We start from the raw sequence: 23,127 nt of genomic DNA, 5'->3' as shown, positions 1-23,127 counted from the left end.
ACAGCCAGCCATGTGGCCATTGCTCTCCCACACAGACATTCACCTCCACCTCCTGGAAGGCTCCAACCCCCCACAGCAGCAGAGGATGGTGTTTGGCTTGGCCCCGTGGCTCTCCAAACAGCAGGGTGGTTCCAAGACAGAATTCCCTGTGGTGCTGCTCACACAGAGCCCACGGGAGGGTCTGTTTGGGGACAAGTATCAGATAAACTCCAGGCTGGGTGGGATCCAGCTCTGAGCAGAACCCATGGAGGGCCTGAATGCATTTTCTGAGCCCCAACCCCACATGCAGGTGATGCAGGAGCCCCAACCCCACACGTGAGTGGTGCAGGAGCATCGATGGCATCAGAGACAATCACATCTGCATCACCTGAAGAAGTAGCACCAAGGGGGGCAGAGAGGCAAATGAAGGTGATGAGAGGTGCAGAGGGGTTGGGAAGACTATCCAAAACCTTGAGGTGACAAGACCTTCTCATGGCTTCCACCTGCACAGGGATACTTTCAGGAGAAAGGAAAACATTCCTTGGCAGACAAATGTATTGGGAAGAGGGTGGGGGATGCTGAGGAATTTGTCTGTCCCCAAGATGGAATACCAGGAGTGAGGGAGAAAGAGACAAAACACAGAAAGGGGAGGAAAGATGCCAGGAGGATGGAGCAGAGAGGCACGGACCAGCAGGATTAGCAATGATAAACTTGCAGCTAAACTGGGCTTATGTCAGCATGTATTACCCGGGAGTGACAGCAATGATGGGCTTGCTCATCTGCCATTTATAAGTGGCAAATTCTCCCTCCATCCTGTTTACTATGAATTAGCTGGCATATGTCTAATCGTCTTTGCAAGCACCACTCGACTGGCAGAGATTAAGGCCCTGCTCCTCCTCCAAACCAAGCACTGCACTCCACTGCAAGGCAGCAGGACACAGCTTCCACCAGGCTGCCCAGGGAGGGGACCAAGGCTGGCACTCAGTGACACAGAGCAATTCCCCCCAGCCTCACAGCCCTCCAGAAACCCAAAATCCTAAAGCAGCCCCAGACCAGGAAATCCCTGTTCCTCCAAGGGAGCCTGAGCAGATCTCTTTGTGAGACAAACCCTCCTCTGTGACTACTTCAGATCCAAAGATGTGAATGCCATCACCTGGATAAGCCATCAGGCAGATGGGACGGGGAAATAAGCACCAACAGGGACTCAAGAGACCAACAAGAATTAAACCCTTGACTCCATTCCAAGCAACTGCTGCACTTGAGCACATTGCCAATGCAGAACCCGACTGGTTTCCATCAAGAGCCATGAAAATCAGCTTTAGCCAGGGATTCACATGGAGGAGAGCTGGGATGGCGAAACCCAAGGCACTTATTAAACAATAAAGCAGTGCCAGAGGTGTGTGTGTGCGTGGGGGGTGTTTGCAGGGCCAGCTGCCTGCCCCGGGGCATGTGTTGTTTGGCGGGCTAGGTGCTGCTTGGGTGGTGGGAGACCCTTGGCTGACACTGGCCTGTTAGTCAGGCATGTCAAAACAACCTTGGAGGGCTTGGAAAACCCAGCTCGCAGACAAGGCTGCTCCACCGCAGCAGCAGCAGCCCTCAGAGCCAGAGTAAACAGTGACTCAGGAGGGGAAGGAGCACGGGGGATCACAGGGAGATGGGCCTGCAGGGAGGCAGGGAGGGGCACTGCCAGAGGAGCTGCTCTCACCTGGATTTAAAACCAGGCTGCCCTCCTGCCATGATGCTGAGGAGGCAGAGCAGCTCCGTCTGCCCCAGGGCATGAGGACTGTGGGGGCCCTGAGCTTTGCACAACATCCTCACTCTCCTGAAGCAAATGTTTTTCCCTCTGTGCTCCTCGTTGTCATTCAAGAACAGAGATAAATCCGACAGAGCCTTCTCTCTAGCAGTTATTAGCGTGTGCCCCAGAGCCTGCATGAGATCACGGGATCAGGAGAGAGAGGAAGCCTCCCCTTCCCACTGCCAGTCCACCCTTGCTCCCACACCCCAGCAGAGGAAATGGAGTTGGATCCAACTTCTCCACGCAGCCCCAGCCCGGGGAGCAGCGCTTGCTGTTCCCAGGGATGTGTCCAGCAGTGCCAGGACCTGAGCTGGGTCACCACCCCCAGTGCCCACCCTGCCCCCCCTGAGCTGGTGGCACCCCCAGAGCTGGGTCACCACCCCCAGTGCCCACCCTGCCACCCCCTGAGCTGGTGGCACCCCCAGAGCTGGGTCACCACCCTCAGCACCCACCCTGCCCCTCCTGAGCTGGTGGCACCCCCAGAGCTGGGTCACCACCCTCAGCACCCACCCTGCCCCTCCCGAGGTGGTGCCACCCCCGGCTCGCCTTGGCAAGGGCACAGTCAGTGTGACGTGCAGTGACCAGCTGGGCTGGGTGTGCTGGGGGCTGTGGCAGGGCAGTGAGGCCTTGGCTGTGAACAGGAGATGTGCAGCCCACCACAGCCTGCCCGGGGGCTGCTCTGGGCCAGCCAGATGCTGTTTGCTGGGCAGGGAGAGGAAAGTCCTGCTCACACCAGCCATGCAGCACAGCTGCCTTGTGCCTCTGCAGCTTGCAGCAGGCTGGGGCTCTGCAGGGTGCTGGAGGCAGGCAGGCAGCTCTGCTTGGTGCTGGAAGGACAAGGAGACAAGGTCCTGGTTGGGGACACCTGGTTCAAGGCCACCTCTGATTAGTATCACTGTCTTCTCCATGCCTGGACCAGCACAGGGTAGGGGAGCTCAACTCGGGGATGTCCCCGGGGATGTGGCTGCTGCAGGTCAGGAGGAACGAGCGTGCAGCTCGGAGGCAGCTGCAGGGAGCTCTGGGCAGGCGCTGCACCGTGCTGCAGGACCAGGAGGCAGCTGTGGCCCTGTCTCGGGGGGTTAGTGGCTCCTGTGTGGAGCTGTCAGCCCGGCAGCCCCCCAGGAGTGCAGGCGTTCCCCACATCCCAGCTCTGCTGCTGGGCCGTGTTTGTTCAGCAGGAAGGGTTCCAGGCACGGCCAGTCCCCAGTGCTCACTGCCTGCCCTGCTGACCACAGACGTGAGAGCACAAAATATCCCGAGAATATTGCCTCTAATTAGAGGGTAGAGTTAAAAATACCCATAGTCCATAAAGAGAGAGAGGCAGACAGGGAAAAGGCACATGCCAGTGTGACTGACGCCCCGGGAGGGAGACGAGATTAGGAGCCACTCAGCCTCACACATACAAATGATTCAAAATAGATGAGCATATGCCTGAGCAATGAACTAGGGGGAAATGATGGCACTGGTGTAGGAGTGGGGTCACGGTCTGTGACACCAGGGAATCAACAGCTTGTCTCCAGCAGACTAAAAAAGAGATGCTGTCTTCAGCTAGGAGCGAGAGGCACTGTAGCAGGAGGCCATCCGTAAAAAGCTGCCCGAGCAGCAGGAGTGCTGTGAAAGAGGGATGGACACGGGCCAGACACCTGCATCTCTTCCCAGAGCTGCTGAGAATGATCTGAGAATGATCTGAGAATAATCAGGAGTCATGTGCATAAACACATACCTGCAGAGCCTCAGCTGACCCTAGAAATCCTCCAGGACAAGGCAGGACTTTGCTTCCAAAAATCCTGTCCCAGCCAGGGGAACCAGGCCTGTCCAGCCAAGGGTGGGATTCAGCTCCAGGGAGACTTTTCCTCTCTGGTGGCCGTTCTGTCCCCAGTCATGCACATCACCCATGACCCTCAATCTGTCACATGCAAAGGTGGCTCTAGAGACACTTCCCATCACCCAACCAAATCACATCTGCTGGTATTTTCCCCCTGAGAAAACACAGAGAGCCAGAGCCCTCCTCTTTTGAGTAAAGTTTTTTCTTTACCAGAACAGATTCCCTCTCAGTGCTGCTGCTCCCACCTGGACAGCACCACCAGCTCCCACCTCTGAGAGCAGCCAAACCTCTCTCTGCTGGAGCTGCCTGCCAGGACCTCCCTCTTCCCCGGCCAGCAGTGGCCTGCCACAATCACAGCATCAAAGTTGAAGAGGTCTGGAGAGAAGCTGCTGGCTGGGAAGGGTCCAGATGGACAGCCCCGAGGGCTCAGACAGGCTGCTCCTCCCACACGAGGTATGGCACAGCTCGCTGGCAGAGTCCTGCAGCCCCGGTGCCTCGGATAATCACATTCCTGCCTGCCATGTGCACTGCTATTGAGAAGCCATCGTGACAGGCACAGCCTGTTATTACAGGTCTGAGCAGCTTCTTCCCAGCAGGGCTTGAAACTCAGTTTGGACCTCCAGGCACTGCAAGCATCAAAAGGATCCATTTTCTGAGTTGCCTTCAGATCGCAAACACCTGATGTACAACACGCTCCATACAACCTTCAGAAACCCCTAAGGGGGTTTTTGGGTTTTTTGTTTGTTTGTTTGTTTTTTTCTCAGTATAGTCCTTGGTCACCCTCCCTCTGTTCTTACAAGTGCCAGGAGTGAGGCTCCAAGGCCTTAACCCATATTTTATTCTCCCCCCCCCCCGTTCCCCACACAGGCTGTCCTGGAGCTTGGGAAGGCTCCTGTGCTCCCTTCCTATCATCCTGCAGATTCCTCTTCTTGTTTGGAGTATGGATTGGAAAACCCTCCAGAGAACAAGGAAATCATAGGAAGAAGTCCCTCTTCATTCCTGAATTCATCCCTGTGCCACACAGGACTGCCCTCAGCACGAATTTTATTCCAGTTATTTGTTTGAACGTTAAATAAAGAAAAGGGGGCTCCATCTGTGTGTGAAAATCAATGTTTTACACAGCAGTGCTTTGCCATCCCAGGTTGATGGGCGCTACAATTTCAGTGTAATATTTATTGTGACTCCTTGAGCTTGGAGAGTTTCACGTTTCAAAGGGCTCCTCGGAGGAGAAGGCAGCTGAAAAGGCAGGACCTGGCTGCAATGAAACCACAGAGGCAGCACAAAGAGAAGAGCTGGCACGGGTTGTACCAGCCTGAGACAAGCAATTGGCACATCCCTCCGGTGCAGGATGGATATCTGAAATAATGCCCGAGGTTTCACACCCTGGTGTGAGCCATGAAGGTGGTATCTGCTCTGCCAGGTGACTCCAACTCCAGCCTCTGCCTGCACTGATTATTCACAAACACACTCAGGGCATGCCTAGGCTGAGCTCCAGCAGCCTGGAGAGGGAAATCGAGGCTTAGGAGAGCTCCTCAGAGCAGGTCCAGCTCCCCCTCGAGTGGCCCAGATGGCCTGGGGGAGCTGATACACCTCGGCACAATCCTCCTGTGGCTGTCCCAGCATGGCTCACCCCCAGTCAGAGCAGCACAGAATGGTTTGGGTTGGAAGGGACCTCAAAAGTCATCCAGTTCCACCCCCTGCCACAGGCAGGGACACCTTCCACCAGACCCCAGGTTGCTCCAAGCACTATCCAAACTGAAATAATTTTTTTTTTTTCCTTCAGTCCAGCTAGAGACCTCCCATCCTTCTTTGTCTCTTCTGTCTCATCTCCTCTCTGCCCTGCTCAAGCTGCTGCTGGAAGCTAAAGAGGATCCTGACACTTCAGTGATTGCACTTTATCGCTGATTATATTCGCTGTCATCACATTTTACTTCTCCTGTCAGAGCAGCCCAAATGCACTGTGTTAAAATGATTCCTTACTCGACAGGGACCCAGCCCAAAGACTGCCAGAGTCAGGTTTTAAGCCATAGAGCCTTATTAGGCGACTCCTTCCCCTGCATCCTCAGGGAAATGTCCCATCTGGCCATTAGAATTGATGAGACTCCTGTATTAATTTCAGCGGGCTCAGATCAGCCCTTTAAATCTACTCATTAGCATCTCGAGTCAGATCTGCTGCGTTATCAAGTTAAATACATTTTTACATCCCTTAACTTCTGCCAGCTCTGCCGAGCTGGTTTACAGAGCAGAGGAGAGCTCTGGCTTTCATTCCAGCTGCTTGATCTTCAACAGCTTCTTAATTACATCCTCATCAGACTCTGCTGGCAGTGACGCCAGAACCAGCATTAAAACAGAACTCGCTCTATTCAGGGCCACTGTCCTGCGCTGATAATTTTTGTTGCTTTCTGTTAATCAAAGAAAAAGGTCTTGGGGCATTTTGAGGACCACACAGCAGCTCGGGATGCTCCCTGTGCAAAGCCATTTTTCAGGACAAAATCACTAAATCAAACATTTGGCTGTGTCAGAAAGGATCTGGTCCAGCACGAGGGCTGGGGGAAGGTGTCCGTGTCCATGGGGGTTGGAACTAAATGATCTTTGAGGTCCCTCCCAACCCAAACCACTCTGTGATTCTGTGACTCAGGAAGTTCCTCAAGAGCAGCATTCTCTGGTCCAGCTGCTTGTTTATGTTTCTTGCTTACTTTATGTTTATAGTGAAATTCACAGACCAGTGAGAGTTGGCTTTTTAGGGCAAATTCTCAGAGAAATCTCTTTGTAGGGGTTCTTGCTAAATACAAGGGGGAAACACCTACTTTGGAGCAACACTTGGATGGGTTTTGTAATCAAAATGTCGCTAATATCCTGGCTCAAAAAGCATTAAAGTCCTCCCAGCGCCTCGCTCGGGGTGAGTTTCCTTCTCTCCACAGTGCTCAACCAGCGGCTGGGACCAGCCCCTCTCCCCACCCGCGGGGGTCCCAAAAGCAGGTTCACTCTTTCTCCCCGCAGGATGGGGGTTCCACTAAGGGGACCGACCCCTCTCCCCTCTCTCCGGGGGTCTCACTACCGGGATCTCCCTCTCTCCCGGTTCGGCGGGGGTTCCACGGGCAGGAACAGCCGCTGTTCTCACGGTCCGGATATCCCACTGCTGGAACCATCCCTCTCCCCATTCACGGGGATCCCACTGCCGGGACCAGCCCTCTCCCCATTCACGGGGGTCCCACTGCCGGGACCAGCCCTCTCCCCATTCACGGGGGTCCCACTGCCGGGACCAGCCCTCTCCCCATTCACGGGGGTCCCACTGTCGGGACCAGCCCTCTCCCCATTCACGGGGGTCCCACTGCCGGAACCATCCTTCTCCCCATTCACGGGGGTCCCACTGCCGGGACCATCTCCTCTCCCCACCCGCGGCGGTCCCATTGTCGGTATCATGTCCTCTCCCCACCCGCGGGGGTCCCACTTTCGGGACCATCTCCTCTCCCCACCCACCAGCATCCCACTGCCAGGATCATCCCCTGTCCCACGCGGCGGGCCCGGGGCGCGCCCTTCCCGGGGGCGCGGTGCCTCCTCCCCTCCCCTCCCGTGCCGTGCCGTGCCGGGCCGTGCCGGGCCCGCCCCCCGGCCGGAGCCCCCGCGGAGCCGGGCCCGGGCTCGGCGGCACCCCCGCCCCCGGGCCGGCGCCGCCCGGGCAGTGCGCAGGCTCGGCTCGGTCCGCACACCCCATCATGGCGCTGCGGCGGCCGGAGCTGCTCCGGCTCCTGCTCCTGCCCCTGCTCGGTGAGTACCGGCGGCAGCGCCCGCGCCGCCCCGAGCAGCGCCCGGCACCCGGCACCGGGACCGAGCGCCGCGCCCGTCCCGGCCCCCGAGCCAGGGAGGGAGGAGGGATGCGCTGCTCCCGTCCCGATCGCGGAGTCAGAGAGGGAAGGAGGGATGCGCTGCTCCCGTCCCGGTCCCAGAGCCAGGGAGAGAGGAGGGATGCGCCGCCCCGGTTGCGATCCCAGGGAAAGGGAGAGATGCGCTGGCCGGTCGGGATCCTGGGGCAGGGAGGGAGGAGGGATGCGCTGCCCCCGTCCCCGTCCTGGAGTGAGAGAAGGAGGAGGGATGCGCTGCCCCGGTTGCGATCCCGGGGAAGAGCAGGGATGCTCTGCCCCTGCCCCTGCCCCTGTCCCTGCCCCTGCCCCTGTCCCTGCCCCTGCCCCTGCCCCTGCCCCTGCCCCTGCCCCTGCCCCTGTCCCTGTCCCTGTCCCTGTCCCTGCCCCTGCCCCTGCCCCGGCAGGGCTGCGCTGCCGCGACCCTCGCCCCGGGAAGAGAAGGGAAGAGAAGGGAGGGATGCGCTGTCCCGAGCGCGGGGGGATGCGGGGACAGCGCGGGAGCCGCCGGGATGGGATCGGGACAGCGCACGGGGCCCAGGCCGGCCGGCAGCGGGAGCCGCCGGATGCTGCGGGGAGCGTGGGACACACACGCGGCACAGGACAGGGGGAAACATCCCAAAACCCAGCTCAGCAAGGAGCGGGTCCAGGGCTGAGGGTGCCAGGAATGTGCAGGCTCGGCAGGCAGGCAGGGTGGACACTAGTGCCTATTCAAGACCAGGCACAGGCGCCTATTGTTCGGGGGGCCCCGCATGAATGTTTGCAGTTTTAATTGCAAAAACATTTGCCAATTCCACTCAGGAATGAATTTGGGCTCATTTGTTGTCTGGCTATTAATAGCTGGGGGGATGAGGAGGGGGACAGCAGCCGGTGGGCTCTCCTTGTCATCCCCCCCTCTGCCCAGATGGCAGGAGGAGAAGATGGGGTGGAGTGAGGTTAGGCTGACGACCAGCCTACAGCTAAGTACCAAAACCCACGGGGCTGAGCGTGTACACACTCACCAGTCACTGTTTTTGGTCAACTCAAGGCTGAGGCGGGCAGAAATATTTCAAACAGTTTATCTAAGGACAAAAAACAATCCTCCAGTGACTCCAGAGAAGGCGCAGAGTCACTCTGGGTCTCAGATAAAGTGAGATTGGGGCACTGTTTTCCCAAGCAGTCAGCAGAGGGGTGCGAAGATGACTCTGACACTCATCCCCAACGAGCAGGGGGTTGTCACGCGCTCCACGCTCTGCTGTTCACTTGCTTTGCTGTGGCTTGGAGCAGAAACAACTTCAGCGGGAGGAATCGGGAGTGCCTGATCCCAGAGCATCACACGGCCTGCCCGCTGCTGGCTCTGGATTCAGCTGCTCCCTCTGAATGGGAAAATCCACAGAGCTGACACTTTCCCTGGCAGTGGGGCTGCAGCGTAGGAAGGTGTCCCGTTTCCTTCCTGTGTTGTGTGAGCAGAGCCCAAGTGTCCTGTTGAATCTGGCCTAAGAGATAGGAAAAATGGAAACCAATTCCAGATATTTCTGCCTTTCTTCAGGCAGACAATAGTTGTAAAAGCAGCCAAAGCCCACTGGTTTCACACCTCTGCCTGACAACACTTACCTGGTGAGTGAACCCGGTGGTACCAGGCTTTGCTTTCCATTAAATTCCAAGTCCAAGTGCCTCATCCTGTGCTGATTTCCAGTAATGTTTAAACTTGGGGTCATAAGCCCAAAATATTGAGCAGAGTGAGGTTGAGAATAAAAAGGTTTCTTCCACCACGCCTGACTTGAGGTAGTGGGGGCACCCCACTAAAATAGGGTTATGCTGTCAGCAGTAAAATAAAATTAGATGTACTGAAGCCTGCAGGGCTGGTGCTGGATAGTGGGATGGGAGTGTGACTGGAAGGATGTGTTTGTGCCAGCTGATTACTGGGGGAGAAAAAAAAAAAGAAAGAAAGGCATGAAAAGAAGGAGACAAAGCTCACAAGATGCTGAGATCCCAAGTGTGACCTGCTCTAGACTCTGAGATGCTGCTTTGACTCCCAAGCGAGCTGGGGTTGCCTCCTCCTTTGTGTTGCTGCCTGTTCCTGATGGTGGCCTTAAAACATTGCCATGGAAGGGGAGCCAGTGAAGCATGGAGCGTTCAGTGCATTCCCAGCTCTAGGCACTGAAAGCCTCTAAAGATTCTGCACATCAGGGAAATGCCATGGTCATAATTAAAGCAGCGGAAGCGCTCGGCGGCACCGATGGAGAGTGGGGCGTACGACTGACATCAGCTCTGCCTCCAGGTCTCTCCTTGCCAGCTTCCCCGTGGAAACAAATATTTGGATTTTAGAGGATTTCATGTGCTGGGCTGAGGGCAGAGCTGTGGAGACCCTCCCAAAACTCTCAAGTATTTCCTGTTGAAAATAGAACATGCTGATCCCATGTAGTCCTTAATGGGGAGATACGGGCAAGTCCCAGGCACATTTCAGTTTTAAAGCTCATTATATTCAAATCTCCTTTTGATTTAATTCTGAGGGCTTGGTAATAGGTTGGATTTCGCAAAAGGCTTTTTAAAATCTACGGAGTAGAAGTTCTCATTTCCTTTTTTTTTTTTTTTTTTTAATATATGAAGTCCATCTGTCCCAGCCACCAACAACTGTTCTGAGTCAGCTGTCAGTGCCAAAAACCACTCGGTGGAAATGTTGTTAGCTCTCTTGCAGTGATGATAAGTTGCTTGTTGGTATTTTCTGATGGGAAGTATTTCCAGTATCGCTTTCTTTTCAACAGGCAGTAAAAAACCGCGACAAACGGCTTTGAGATCCCTGCCAAAATCAGATGCTTAATAACATCTTCCAAAAAATTCCTAGGAAGGGCTTGGTGTTCCTTTTTGGGTAAGCAGGGTCTGGCATCGCCACCAAAGAGTGGCTGGATGCACATCTCCTTTACAGCTGTTGACAAAGAACGTGACACCAGCACATTCCCTCTTGCCCCGAATGCTTCCCAGAATTGCTGAAACACGAGGAGATTCAAAGAGGAAAATGTGTTTGCTTTAGTCTGTGGGCTGAGATGTTGTCCTGCTTTGTGAGCTTGGGTTCTTTCAGTGTTTATTTTCCCTGAAGAAGTTGAATTCTGGGTCTCTTGGCCTGCTGCAGTTGTTTTTCAATTATCTGTCCGCACACGGAGGATTTGCACCAGGGACACGCTTGGGGTTGCCAAAAAATCACCTAAACAAGTAAATAAAGCGGAATGAGCTGCTGCATTTAGCTCCACAAACAAGGACAAAAGCTGTGGGTGGCCTCCTGCCAGTTTGCCCCTAACTTTAGCCATCTCCAAAGGGCAAAGCAATGATCAGCCCCCACTCCTCCTGCTTTCCTTGCAGCTTGCTTGGATTATTTGTTAAGTTTCTCTTGCAAATTGGGCTGGCTGCTTGCTCATCCTCTGCCACGAGTGTTTGTGTGTTGAAGCAGAACTGGCCTCCCAGTTGTATATTTAGAGCTAATGCTTCACAGTTGATTGCATCAAGCCCTGATGATCCCGAGAAGGTTCGTGAACTCCTTAGGAGCCAGGCTGAAGTGGTGGGTGGGAGTTAGCAAAGGCAAAGATTTCCACAGGCCAACAGGATCCCGAGTCCTCAAGAGTCCTTGTCTGCCCAACAAGAGCTCGTGTGGCCAGCACGCCCCTCAACGAGATGAAACCACTGCCCTGTGCAAAAAAAAAAAAAGGGAAAAAAAAGCCGGTGGCCTGCTTGGAAACTGCTGTCTGTATAAAAAGAGATGAGTTCCAGATATAAAATTAATTAGGATAATTACATTCTCAATCTGGCTTCTCTATCGACGGGAATTGGAGCTGCAGCGTCTTCTCCCGGTTGATAAGGGCTGGTTGCCTTTCCCCAGAGCCCCCGGGGAGTATCGTGTTTTTGTGAGGCAGGATCCAAACCCAGCTGAGCACTCAGCATCACTCCTGTGTGGTGGAGGAGTTCAGGGCGTGTGCAACAAACCCCAGTCCCTGGCTGAGTCAGGGCACGGCCTCAGAACCAGCTAATGGCTTTAATTGCACTAATGAGTGTTGTGGACGCAGCCTGAAATTTCCCCCAAAGGGCCTGGATTGGTGCTTGGGTGCAGTTCTGGCAATTGCTGTGCTTGGGGCAGAGGAAATACCTGCTGGGTCGCAGTGCTCCAACTCCCTGCTAGAAATCAGAGGTTTCACTTTCAGAAGAATAAATAATAACATAAAAACTGGACTTTTCTTTGGCTGCAAAGCTCAGGTCTTTGTTTGCTTGCGACCTTTCAGAGAGCACCAGCAGGAATAACCTGAGGGGAGAGGTGTTGTTTGGAGAGTTTCAGTTCTCTTTTGTGGGGACTTAGCAAAATAAATCTGTGGGGAACGGGCCAGCGAGGAGTTCATGGAGTCCATTCCTTGGGCTTCACCAAAACTCTGGTCTCAGGGATAATCAACTCCTCACAAACTCCTGCTTCTCACTTCAGAGCTCAGGCAGCTTCCTCAGGGGATAAAGATTGAGGGAGGTGTATTTTAAAGATGATTTCTGCTCAAGGACAGCCAGCTGAGGTCCTGCTATCACTTTGATGGCCTTGCTGCCACTCTGAGGAAGCTTTGTGTGACTCCTGGGCTGGACTTCAGCTGTCCAGCACAGGGAGGGCAGCACCAAGACAGCTGCAAACGGAGCTGGGGTCCTGTTCTTCAGAGCAACATCCTCAGCCAGGCCTTCAAATGGCTTAGAAAAATACCCCAATATGCAAAAAGTGAGGTTTGGAGAGGGAGGTCCTCAGTGTCTCGTCAGAAGTGCTTCTCTGCTGTGTTGGGGATTGGAGGAAAGTGCTTTAGGTGCATGTTCCAAAGCAGAAAAGAGGCAGAGAAAAGAGCAGCAGAGGCAAGAGCAAAAATTATAAATGGGAGTTGACATGAAACAAACTAACAAAAAAAACCAAACAAACAAACACACACACAAACAAACAAACAAACAAAAAACCACACCAAAAAACCACCAACCAACCAAACAAAAAAACCCACCAAAACCAACCAAAAGAACCCCAAAACAATGAATATTTCAGAAATTTCTCCAGCTTCTGAGAGCGTGGTTGGGTCAGATTCCCAGGAACTCGCCTGCAAAATGCTGAGACCTGTCAGATGAGAGTCCAGTCAGCTCTGGGCTGGCATGGGCTAATCAAAGAGAAACTAAGCCACATACATGTCGTAACCTGACAGCCCACAGGTACTTCAGATAAGCTGGAAAAATTAATGGGGGTTGTTCTGTCATGCAAGATTTACTTGTCAGTATAAGTAATCCCAGGTATTGGGCTCTGTGGTGCCCCTCACGGGCTGGAGCACAGGGTTTAAGACTCAGTTACAAAGGGAAATTAAGGTTTTTTCAGAGCACCAATAGATGAAGTAGATGAAATTAAATTGTGTTCAGATAATGCTTAAGGTTTTCTTTTCTTTTTTTAAGGCATAAATCCTCGGGATTTCAGAGTTAAAGCCAGAACACGCTCAAACCTACTCCCTTCCATGTACCTGATTATTAGAGCACAAATGTGAGATCAGTGGGGTTTTTAAGGGTCCTCTTAATTCCTTTGGGCACAGCTGGCTCATTTGAAGACACTGAGCTTTAAAACTGCAGCATGCCAGGGGCTTACTCTGTCTTTGGCATGTGGCTAAAAGGCAGCAGTGGACAGTGTTCAGCAGTATTTCAAGATTCTTAATCACGCTATTAAAAATATATTTTGGTGGCCTAGGTAAGATTTTGTGCTGAGCTGGAGAAATCCACTGAAATCTAAGGGGATTTGTTCCCATTACTAGGCTGGGTTTCTAATGCCCATGACCTTCTCTGAAAATCCCTGCCTTAATAAACTTTTGGGCAATTTCTTATGTAAGTGGCCAGTATTCGACAGAGAGAACGTAAATCAGGACACTTTTAGGCTCCGTTTTGAAGGGTGGGATTAAAATACTTCAAAAATTCCAGGTCTGTTGAAAGCACCTGGCTTCCCTGCTCTCTCCCCTCGAGACATCTAATTAAGTTGCCATTTTTGAGACACTCTTGCCCAGTCTGTCTCAAGATGTACAACCATGAGATCCTTCAGTGGTTGCTGAAGGAGCACATGAAAATCCCACGTACCCAAAGGAAGTCAGGAGTTGTGTTTCATTAGCAACACAGAATAAAGCTGGCAAGCAAGGTCATGGAGGAGAGCTCTTTTGAGAGCCAGGCTTACCTTTTAGCAGAGAAACAGAGCTCTGCACAGCAGTCCTGCTTTTTATTCCCAGCAGAAAGGTTCCTGCCACTTTTCATCCCTCCAGGGTGGCTGTGTGTTCTCTCAAACCTCGAGTGGAGGTGGCTGCACAGCAGAGAACTTAATGATTTTTCCTGTGTGTGAATGGACAAGATCTTTCAGCCCCAAAATCACCCATGGAGACAGAATTTTGTTGTTTTGCCAGGGTGTTATCCTTGGAAAACAGAGGTTTGATGGATGTTGCTGCTGTTACCTGCATTACAGAACAGCTCCTGTTCACGGCTGTTTGCTGGGGGCTGACAAAAAAAACAAAAAAGGAGGAAGAAAAAGCAAAAACTCACTGTCCCAATTTGTGTCCTCACTCACTGGAAGCTCCCCAAAAGATTAATCCATGGTGCTATCAGGCTGCATAAAGGTGAGGAGCGTTCCTGGGAGCGTGGGATGATCACTGGCTGTGTGAATCGTGGCGCTGGAAGGAGCCCCTGTGTCCACAGCAGCTTTCCCCGTGTACCCCAGGGTCCATTAAGGAGATTCTGCCTGCTAATGGACTTCCTCCTGAGCCTCTGGCTGCTGACACTCTCCTGAATGATTTCCGGCAGCTCACACGGCGGGGAAGGTGTTGCAGAGTCCTGCAGCTCTTGCTGCTCCTGTCAAATAGCTTTTATCCCCTCAAAAGGAACTGATCAACAGCTACTTTTAATACACACTGAAGTCTTTGCTTTAATCTTTTTCTTCCGTATTGATTTTCAGCGAAAGCTTGAAGGTAAATATTTCTTTGTGCCCAGCACGTTGTTTGGAGCTGGTTATTTTTAGAGCTTGGAAAACATCCGCTCTGTGCTAGGGAGGACCTGAGCATCTTGGAAAGGGAAGTCCCAGCTCTGAGCTCTGGTCCAGCCCTGGCTTCCCCAGCCTTTGGGAGCCCTTGGAGGAAGGGCTTGTTGAGGTTTTTAGGTACCAGCACCTTGCTGAGGTGTTCAGGTGCCAGCAGAGTGGAAGGAGCCGTGCACCCCCTGTTAGTGTGACTGCTCCGTGTTCGCTGTTGGGGTTGGACACAGGAGCCGTGGAACAGGTTGGCTTTGCCCACCACGGATCTCCTTGTTGGTCTAGAGGCTCCTACAGCACAGGAGGTGCTGCTTTCCCTCCCTGCCTGCTTTGAGCTGCTCTGCTGAGGTGGTGTTCAGTGCCTGTGGATGGGGCTGCTCTGATTTCCCAGGGAGGAGATGCCTTATCTCCTTCAGAGCTGATGGAGTTGCCTTTGAACTGGCAGAGTGCCTTGTAATCGCCTACTGAGCCTCGTGGGCTCTCCCTCAAGCAGAACTGGCTGTTTGAGTTGGTAAACATCCTTCTGGAGCCGGTGTTTTCCCTTCCTTTTGGCCACTTTTCAGCAGCCCATAAATCTCAGGGCCGTGCGGCGCTCTGCCTGCTGGAGCTGCCTGGCGTGTGCTGCAGGGGAGCTCACACCAGGTACCAACCCCTCCCTGCTGCCAGCAGAAATGCCCTGGTGGGGCTGGCCAGCACACAGCTGTCCCCTCCCACACAGCAGGGCGAGCTGAGCCCTTTGAAGTCCGTGCTGGGGCTGGCAGCAGCTCCCGAGGCACTCCGGTACCCCCCTCTCCCACTGCCAACTGCTCCTGGGGTCCTGCAAGCCAACAGCTGAGCTGTGATCAAGGCTGATCCTCCTGCAGGGCTGGGGCTTTGCCAGGGGGCACAGGGGACTCCAGATTCCAGTTTATTCCTGAGCACTGCAGGGTTTGGAGGCTCTTTCCCCACATCCCAAGGCGTGATCATTGCCCACCAGCATCCCGCTGCTGGTCCACAATAGGGATTGTTCTCCCTGCCTGGGCAGGCTCCTGATGTTCTGCTGCTCCTTGATCCCCCTCTTTCTGCAAACACTTGGAACAGATTCTGTTTGGCTGTTTTGACAGTTTGACTCAGCTATTAAATGACAAAAGCAAGCTGGAGCCAGGTTCAGCGTGGTTACAAGCAGCTCTACAAAGAGGGGAGCTGCGGGTCAGATTCAGACACGGGGCTGTGTGGGAGAGGTCCTGGCCTCGAGGCTTAGTCCTGGAGCAGGGTTGGATGCAGAGCTCTGCCTGCAGCATGCAAGGGGATCCCTAACCTTTGCTGGCTGTGACACTGCACAATCCCGAGGAGAGCGTGGTTTTGGATGACAAATGTGGCATAATTCTGGCTGTTCCATATTTCCCCAGAGCTTTTCAATTCCTGGCTCGTCCTCAGTCACTTCTGAGGCACACATGCCATAAGTCTCACATCTATCACTCAGCTCCACGTCCTGGACATGAGGCAAAGACTCCTTTGGCTATAAAGGCTTCCCTCTTTCCTCCCCTCCCGAGTTTCCTCTTGGTATCTGTGCCCCTCATTGAGAAGCAGTAGCTCCTCCAAAGAAATGCAAGGAAGCCCATTTGCAGAATTTACAGCTGCTTCCCCAGGCTTGAGTGTCCTGTTCTTTAGGAGCAAGCTTTTAAGCATGTTCTTAAGTGGGAAGATAAGTGGTGTTAGGATCCTTTCATCTTCTGGCTCAGAGCAGGCTGGAGATGACTGATAAGGGGATGAGAGCAAGGAATATGCACAGGCACCTTTGGAGTTAATTCCTACTTTGCAAGGCAGTCTTTAAAGCACATCTTGGGTGGGAACAGAGGCTGGTAAAATAAAGCTGGGCCTTCCCTTCTCAGCATATGTCTTTTCCTCATGTCTCTGAGGCAGCTCCTCTGTGTGTGCCAGCAGAGCCGGCACAGACTGAGCCGGGTTCTCCATTTCTGAGCCCTCCTTCTGCTGCTGACATTCGAGGGACTTGGCTGGGGTTGTCTCTAGACACTGTTTCGGCTGGTGATTTCATTTGCGCATTTCTTTTTTTTTTTTTTTTTTAGATTTTTTTTTTTTGCAGCAATCCTTTGCACGTTTGAGCTGTGCTTCAAACAGTGCCGTGCACACAGCCCGGCCCGTGATGGGCTGAGCTGCATTCCTGTGCCGGGGGCACAGCACCCTCAGCCTCCTGTGGGTGGGAGTCCCCAGACCCTCCTGAACAGACCCTGCATTCAGCTCCAGAATTCCTGCCTTAGCCCCCTGTCTGCTGGCTGGAACAGGTGGCAGGCACATGCCTGGGAGGGTCTGCGCTGGGGGTGGTCTTCAGGGTCAGCTGTATCCAGCCCACGTTCCTGCTACGTCCCCCTGCCTCACCTTCTGGCCCAGCTGGCCCTGGGCCACCCAGCCCAGAGGTTGCTGGCCATGTCCACGTGCTGCCTGTGGGATGAAAACCACTTGAAGGTGGGGTGTCCGTGGGCTGAGCCTGCCCCAGCCTGCTGCCTGCTCCTCCGAGGGAATGGGGGGAAGAAGCTGGGGCAGAACGTGTCAGGTGCTCACCAGCACCCCAGGCATGCACACTGTGCATCCCCCGTCCTGGGGATGGCACCTGTGCAGCTCCAGAGCACCCCAGGGTACACACACTGTGCATCCCCCGTCCTGGGGATGGCACCTGTGCAGCTCCAGAGCACCCCAGGCATGCACACTGTGCATCCCCCGTCCTGGGGACGGCACCTGTGCAGTTCCAGAGCACCCCAGGCATGCACACTGTGCATCCCCCGTCCTGGGGCGGCACCTGTGCAGCTCCAGAGGCTGCTCTATGCACAGGCTCTGGAGCTGGTGAGCTCCCAGCCATGCCACGTGTAGGTTCAGAGGTAAAAGTGGAGCTGTTTGAGCCAGGGAGTTCCTTGGCAGGGTTTTGGTGCAGTTTGCAGGCGAGCACGATCCAGAGGAGGCAGTGCCTCGTGCCCTGAGAAGCCCAGATCCAGGTGCTGCTGTCGATTTTCCAAATGCCTCCTCCTGTTGTGTTATCAGGGACTTCTGCTCCCAGCTCTCTGCGTGGTGCCAAGCCTCTCACAGATGAGGCTGCAAACCTTGCCACAGCAAGCCCCGTGTTTCTGCCCCTTGGGCTCTCTCTGGGGAGCTGCTGCAGCTGGGCAGGGCTGTCTCTGCCACCCTGGGCTTCCATCCCAGCCCCAAGCATGAGCAGAGGCTGCAGCTCCCTCTCGGATCAGCCCCCAGTGCCTCTGCACCTCGCTGTTACTCAGCACTTTTCCCTGACGGGGAATTAAGTAGGATTTCTAGGTCATTGTGGGGCTGTCAGGAGGAATCGTCTCCTGTAGACCTCATTATCAAGGCTCTTTCTGCAATGCCAGACTTCAGAACAATTGCAGCCTGGTTCCCTAAACACTGACTAATGAGACAGAGCTGTTAGCAGCAGTTTGCTAAATAAAGGCTGTTTCTGCCTGAGACAGAATAAAGCCAGACGGGATTTTCTTAGCTGTCTCTCACACAGAAAGTATTTCAAAGGACCCTGATTAAAATAATGAGAGAGATGTTGCTCTCGTGGTGGCTGCATGGGGCCAGTGCTTGATTCCAGTGCCAGGTGCTTCCCCACAGCAGGGACTTCAACTGACTTGTGCTGGAGAAACCTGAAATTCCCTCCTTGCTTTCAAGGTATCCTGAGCATCCACCTGAGCTCCTGTGTGCCATGACAGTGACGTGGTGGACAAAGCTGAGTGCTGTCCTCCCTTTCCCTGGGTGTCACAGGAGGATATTCTGTGATCCTGGAGCAAAGCTTGCCCAGCGTTCACACACGTGGCTCTGGGAAGGTGAGGGGTCCAGCAGCTGAGCAGAAGGGACAAGTGTGACAAGTGTGTGGCAGCTCCTGAGAGGAGCTGAGGGGTTGCAGCCTGCCAGAGGAGACAGGTGAGATCTCAGCTTGTATCTGGGCCCTGAGCAGAAGGGAAACAGCCCCCACCCAGGGAGTGGGAAGCCAGGTGACTTCTGTTGATGTGTCTGTAATGAGATTTTTCATCCTCCCTCTCTTCCTGTTGTCAGAAGGGCCTGGATTAAAGATAAACTCTGGAGCATGATGGGATGAGTCCTTGCCTCTGGCTGGAACAGGCACAGGAGGGCTGGGCAGTATTACCTGGCCAGTTTGCAGTCTTGTTTGAAGAGGTGCTTTGATGTGGCACTGGGAGTCCATGGAAGGTAAATGGTGTCTAGACAGGTTTTTCTCACTCTCTGTTGTTATCTCTGAAGCAGCAGGAGTGGTGCCAAGCAGGCTGAATGGCTCCAGAAGCAGAGCTATTTCTAGAAAGATGGAAAATGGTTCTTCAGGACAATCCAGGACAGCTCTGCCATACCCTGGTTGAACCTCTGGAACCCAGATCACTTAATTACAGGTGGATGCTGCTGAGAGTGAGCAGGAGAGGCCCAGGAGGTGGGCAGGGTGTTTGCAGTGAGCTGGCAGGGCACAGAGGTCCAGGAGAGCCCCAGGAGGAGGGCAGGGTGTTTCAGGTGAGCTGGCAGGGCACAGGGGTCCAGGAGAGCCCCAGGAGGTGGGCAGGGTGTTTCAGGTGAGCTGGCAGGGCACAGGGGTCCAGGAGAGCCCCAGGAGGTGGGCAGGGTGTTTCAGGAGAGCTGGCAGGGCACAGGGGTCCAGGAGAGGCCCAGGAGGTGGGCAGGGTGTTTGCAGTGAGCTGGCAGGGCACAGGGGTCCAGGAGAGGCCCAGGAGGTGAGCAGGGTGTTTGCAGTGAGCTGGCAGGGCACAGGGGTCCAGGAGAGGCGCAGGAGGTGGGCAGGGTGTTTGCAGTGAGCTGGCAGGGCACAGGGGTCCAGGAGAGGCGCAGGAGGTGAGCAGGGTGTTTCAGGAGAGCTGGCAGGGCACAGGGGTCCAGGAGAGGCCCAGGAGGTGAGCAGGGTGTTTCAGGAGAGCTGGCAGGGCACAGGGGTCCAGGAGAGGCCACTGACCGGTGCTGTGGCCGGCAGGTTGGGAATCCAGGATGGTCCAGTTGATTTTGGCAGCAGCAGAGCTGAGAGGAGACTCCCTTGGTTGGTAGCTGGAGGGTGGCAGGACGTGCCCAGCAGAGCTGGCCTGGGTGCCCAGTGAGCCCTGCAGCGGTGGGGCTGAGCTGTGGGAGGGGAGGGCAGGCCAGGCTCTGGGGAGGCTTGTCGCTGGCTGGCATCTCTGATATGCCATCTCCCCGGGCTGTTTGGGAGGGGAAGTGGAGACTGGATTCAAATGCCTATTGTCTGTCCTTCAGCTGGGAGCAGAGCCAGGAGAGAGAGAGAGGCGCTGGCAGCATCTGATGCAGGGGGCAGATGTGAGGGGATGCACACTCATCCGTGAAACGCTGGCGCGGGGATTTTCAGAGGAGCCTCAGAGGTTAAGTGCCATGTGCTGGAATGCGTACACCAAGGTCAGGAGAGGAATCCTGGGATCCCTGCAGGCCTGGGGGGAGCCTTTTGCAGGCAGCTCTTGCCACAGGGACGAGGCCTTGTGCAGCATCTGTGTGCTGTCTGTGCTCCTGCTGCCCTGGGCCCCTGTTGCTCTGTGCAGAGGGCAAAGCCACGCCGTGCCAGGCTCGGTGTCACCTGGGAATCCTCAGAGGAGCGCAGGTGAGCTCAGCCTGGCTACCCTGTCCTGCCAGGCTCTGTGAGCTGAGCATTCCCTGCCTGTGCTCTCCCCCTGCCAGAGCAGGGCTGGGCCGCAGGTTCCGAGCAGAGCTGGAAACTTGGCACGAGGCACGGAGCAGCCAGGAGCCCAGCCTGCTCCTCTGTGTCAGGGCTGGCTGCTGTGCTGCTGTGGGGAGTGCAAATATGTTCCCAATCTGTTTGCTTCGCTGACACGACTCCAAGACACACAGGGAACAGATACACTGACCAAGAAGGGGCCATTGTTACAGGGACCTTCCTGACTGTGGCTCTGCTGTGCATCCCCAGAGCTCAATCCTCCCATCTCCCCAGCCTGAGCTGCACATTAGCACAGACAAGCCAGGGGTTTGCTCCTGCTTTACTCAATTTGTCCACCCGTGCGCCCTGATCTGGCCTTTTGATTTCCGTGCCGATCTCAGGCAGGCAGGTATTAAATCAAGCTGTAGATAAAAGGAGTTACAAGCGTTGCCTCGCTGAGAACCAGCGCAGACATCCTGTGACACATTGCTAATTGCAGGCAGGCAGACAGATAGCAGTGCTGGAGGCTGAGCAGCCAGGAGCCAGGCACCCATGGGCTGATGGACAGCTTGGGGTTTTGGCCAAGGAAGAATGAAGGCCCCAAGAAAAGCAGAGGAGAGGAAGGGAGTTACCTCATTTGTTTCCAGCGAGATTGTCCTCTGAGAGGTATTTCCTTAAGCTTCATAAAGTCCGAATTTAGTCGCAACTTTTAGGAACAATAAAGGCTTCCATGGTTTCCCTCGGAGGAGCTGGAACAAATCCAAATAGATTTGAGTCCTGAGAAGCAGATCCTGTTATTAATGTAGCCCAATCATTTCTTTCCATCTCCTTCCCACCTCTTTTGCCATTCATGCTGCTAAAGCCTCCAGGCACGTTACCCTTTTAGCTGTTTCTGACTTTGTACCCTCCCCTGGCTTTTTGAGGGGATTTAACATGTTAAGTGGGGTGGGGACTGTCCCCACGCCTCAGGAGAGAGCTGGCAGTGTGACACACGAAGCCCAGAGAGGGCAGGACAGTGGCACAGAGCTGAGCTGAAGCAGGGACCAGCACGTGCTGCTGGGCCCGTGCCTCCCTGGGAAAGGGCCTCTGACCAGCACTCAACTGGGAGCACTCGGCTGAGAAAATTCCCCGCTAAAAATAGCTGCAGATGATGTTTAAGGAGAAAAACAAGTCAGGGTCTGGGAGAAGTTGGTTCCCAGATATGTGGCTAATTCAACTCCCCCAGGACAAGTTATCTTTTAACCCCTGCGTGCCAAGACTCATTTCTGCTCTGTTAAACAGACTTGCCCTGCTCAGGAATCCAGGCTGGGACGAGCCAGGATGGGTTTTGTCCTCTTTGCTCTGACACAGCATTACTCCCTTCCCTCTCCCCCTGCTCATTTATGCTGGCATCTTCCTAATAGCTCTGTGTGTCAGGCTTTTCATCTTTATCTGTCTGTGACTTCACTTGGGCTCCCTTTAATTCCCCGGTGCGCTTCCTAAGAAAATAATCTCCCCTGAGCCCCGCGGCGCTTCTCCCCGCACAGGTTGGCAGCCTGCGCTCACTCAAGGTGATGTTAACAAGAGAAGTCTTCTCAGATCTGCTCCTGTGATCCAGGGCTGCCCCTAAAATCACATCTCTGGGCCTGAGTTCCTTTCCCCGCTCGCTGGGGCTGCCTCCTTTGTTCTGACAGATTCGCTGCAGAGCTTCAAAGCAGCCTGGCGGAGGCCGGCCCCGGCTCTGCCGCCTGGAATGACGGCAGTGGGATCACTGCGAGCTCTTGCAATGCTCACAGGCAGCTGGGGATGTTCCCTGGGTGCCTGCAGCCAGGCTCCTGCAGCCAGGCTCCTGCAGCCAGGCTCCTGCAGCCTCCCTTTGGATGCATTTTTGCCCGGCGCATCAGTGGGACAATTGCGGTTTGTACCCGGGGCTGGAATTACACGCACGCTGGGGGGAAAAAAAAAGGCAAAAATTACACTGTGAAATTGGAGGAAATGTTCTTAAGACGAGAGCTGCTTTCAGTCTTGTCATAAATGATTTCTCTGTGTGCTTGCTCACGCCCTCTCCTGTTCCCTTCTCCAGCCTACTCCCGGCTCTTGGCTCTGATGACTGCTGCTCTCTTCCCAACTCCCATTTTCCACAGGAAGATGACATGGTTGGTCTTCAATAAGCAGAACCTCGGATCCGTGTTTTGCTGGTCAAGCTCTAGGCTGGAGGAGAAGGGAGGATCAGGAGATTAGAGTCACAGACAGAGGAATAGAGGATTATAGGCTAAACCCCTGCAAGTCTCTGTATTGATGGTTGGGACACAGCCAGACACTAAGGAGCACTGCAAAGCCTGGTGCTGATAGCATATCCGCTTATTTCCTGTCTTTGCATTGCAGGCAGCTTCTGAGATGTGTGTCCTCATCAGAAGGCAGGGTCAGGCAGGTACTGAGCATCCCAGCTCCCAGGGAAGTCAAATACCTGCTGAGATCAAGTCTGTGCCTCAGCTGGCACCCAGCCTGGAAAACGTCACCGTGGCTTCTGAGATTCTCAGCAATCCTTGAGTCAAATTCCCACCTGAGCCAAAAATAAAGGAACTTTCCCCTTTTCCTGCTGGAGTTCATTCCCTCTCCCTGACATTGGCCGTAGATCCCTGTCACGTCTTGCTGACCCCGCTCTGTCCTGGATTTCATCCCTCAGCATCTGTCTGCTGCCAGGAGAGTCCTGCTGGGAGGAAGGGAGAGGACAGCAGGAACACCATTGCCCCTGGCTCTTTTGAGAGTTATCTGCTGGCTCCCTCCCACTTTGCACTAATTTGGTACCGGCATCTGCCACTTTGGGGAGGAAGGGGACTTGCTGAAGTGAGAAATAACGTAGGATGTGCCTGCATGGCAGCTCCTAGGGCTGGCTGAGGAAACAATGGGAGGCAAGTGGGAATAGGCAGGAAGGGTTGGTTTCAAACCTGCCCTGTGTGGAAGTTCCCACTGCTCTGCAGTGCTCACCAT

The 23,127-nt window shown here is 54.4% G+C and overlaps 1 protein-coding gene across 1 annotated transcript in view; it reads left to right on the top strand.

Moving 5' to 3' along the window:
- Positions 1–7,235: 7,235 nt before the first annotated feature.
- JAM3 (junctional adhesion molecule 3) overlaps positions 7,236–23,127 on the top strand; it is a 31,965-nt gene continuing 16,073 nt past the window's right edge. The window contains exon 1 of the mRNA XM_063417750.1: positions 7,236–7,367. Within this exon, the coding sequence (XP_063273820.1) occupies positions 7,316–7,367 (52 nt within the window). The 5' untranslated portion in view covers positions 7,236–7,315. The remainder of the gene's footprint in view (positions 7,368–23,127) is intronic.

The sequence above is a fragment of the Prinia subflava genome, chromosome 22 (genome assembly GCF_021018805.1).
Source record: "Prinia subflava isolate CZ2003 ecotype Zambia chromosome 22, Cam_Psub_1.2, whole genome shotgun sequence".
Lineage (NCBI taxonomy): Eukaryota > Metazoa > Chordata > Aves > Passeriformes > Cisticolidae > Prinia > Prinia subflava.
The sequence above is the reverse complement of the archived record's forward strand: the minus strand, read 5'-3'. Positions and strand labels throughout refer to the sequence as shown.